Below are 1,937 nucleotides of genomic sequence, written 5' to 3'. Positions count from 1 at the left end.
AGACTAACCAATTTATTTGAGCATGAGCTTTCGTGAGCTACAGCTCACTTCATCAGATGCATAAAGTCTGCTGCAGTTTCCACGGTATGCATCTGATGAAGTGAGCTGTAGCTCACGAAAGCTCATGCTCAAATAAATTGGTTAGTCTCTAAGGTGCCACAAGTACTCCTTTTCTTTTTGCGAATACAGACTAACACGGCTGTTCCTCTGAAACCTGGTAAAGGGTAATATTTTATTTTAATATACATGCTCCAAGAGACTGGAGGCAGATTTTGACATTTAGTTCCACCAGTGTAAATCCATTGAAGCTGTTTTATACAATTATAATTTCATTGGTCAAAGTTTTGTTCCTCTGATGCTAGTATAAAACTGTATTTCTACTGAGGTTAGGAACATACACCTATATAAAGCTGGTGTGACTGAGAGGAGAAAGCGAACCATTAACATTTTTGAAGTTACTCTGGATTGACAGTCTTGTGACAGGAGAATTGGTCTCTTTCATGATTCATATCAGTTTGAGGAATGTATGTGTGGAGTGATAGGGACAGGTCATGAAAGAGAGAGAGAGAGAGAGAGAGAGAGAAGCCAATTTGACTTGATTTAAAACATCAAACTAACAAGTTTTCTTTTTTACTTCTCAGGATGAAATTTGCTGAGGGAGAAAATGAGAAAAAACAGCTCTGTGACTGAGTTTGTCATTCTCGGCTTCTCTAATGACCCAGACACGAATCTCATTCTGTTTGTGGTGTTTCTATGCATTTACATTGTCACAGTGCTGGGCAACATCCTCATCATCGTCGTCATATATGTCGATCTGACCCTTCACACGCCCATGTACTTTTTCCTTAGGAACTTGTCCTTCTTGGACCTCTGTTACACCTCAGTCACTCTACCCAAGATGCTGGCCAACCTCCTCTCAGAGAATAAAAATATTTCCTTTTCCAGTTGTGCTGTACAGATGTTTTTCTTTCTATTCTTCGGCATTACTGAATGCTTTCTCCTGGCTTCTATGGCTTATGACCGCTATAATGCAATATGCAGCCCATTGCGCTACACTGCCATCATGAATAAGAGGGTTTGCATCCAGCTGACAGGTGGTTCGTGGATCTGTGGCACGCTGGTGGCCATGGGGCACACAACCTCTGTCTTCACACTTCCTTTTTGTGGGTCCAATGTGATCAACCACTTTTTCTGTGATATCCAGCCGGTGCTGAAGCTGGTGTGCTGGAACACCTACTGGATTGAGATCCAGATCATCGCGGGTGCTGCCTTCGCCCTTATGATGCCATTGCTTCTGAGCCTGGTGTCCTACATCTGTATCATCTCCACCATCCTGAGAATTAGGTCCACTGAAGGCAGGCGTAGAGCCTTCTCCACCTGCTCCTCACACCTCATCGTGGTGACATTGTGCTACGGGACTGCCTTTATCATATACGTACGTCCCAAGTCCAGCTACGGTATGGGTGTGGACAAGCTGTTCTCTCTTTTCTATTCAGTGGGAATTGCGCTCTTGAACCCCATTATCTACAGCTTCAGGAACAAGGAGGTGAAAGATGCTTTGAGGAAAATAGCAATGAAAATCTTTTTAAAAGAATCAGATAATTTTCCCTCAGTCACATAAGCCTCCGAGAGTAGTAGTAGCACTCTCCCAAGTAGTGTCTCAGCCACAATGGAGAAGTTTCCCTTGTGTGACATAGCACTGGTGAAATTTACCGAGTTTTGTTTTTCCATGAAATGTTTCCTTTAATATTTTTATTTTAACAAAAGAAATTAGGAAAAAATGTCATTTTTAGAATTTTGTTTTATTATTACTTGAATCCTCTTCTGGCCTTAAAATATATTAATATTTTAGGGAAAAAACAAAATACAAAAACAATATGAATGGACACATCTAAGTTCTATAGAAAAGAGCCCTTGAGTGGTTAACCTTTTTTTCT

The 1,937-nt window shown here is 41.0% G+C and overlaps 1 protein-coding gene across 1 annotated transcript; it reads left to right on the top strand.

Annotated features, from left to right (window-relative positions):
- The first annotated feature begins 664 nt into the window (after positions 1-664).
- LOC125622532 (olfactory receptor 10C1-like) lies at positions 665-1,621 on the top strand. The gene has a single exon (XM_048820615.2). It carries the CDS (start codon positions 665-667, stop codon positions 1,619-1,621), a length of 957 nt encoding a protein of 318 aa, XP_048676572.2.
- The last annotated feature ends 316 nt before the right edge of the window (positions 1,622-1,937 follow it).

Source organism: Caretta caretta, chromosome 13, assembly GCF_965140235.1.
Source record: "Caretta caretta isolate rCarCar2 chromosome 13, rCarCar1.hap1, whole genome shotgun sequence".
In the NCBI taxonomy this organism is placed as follows: domain Eukaryota; kingdom Metazoa; phylum Chordata; order Testudines; family Cheloniidae; genus Caretta; species Caretta caretta.
Note: the sequence above shows the minus strand (reverse complement) of the source record. Positions and strands in the feature narration are given on the sequence as shown.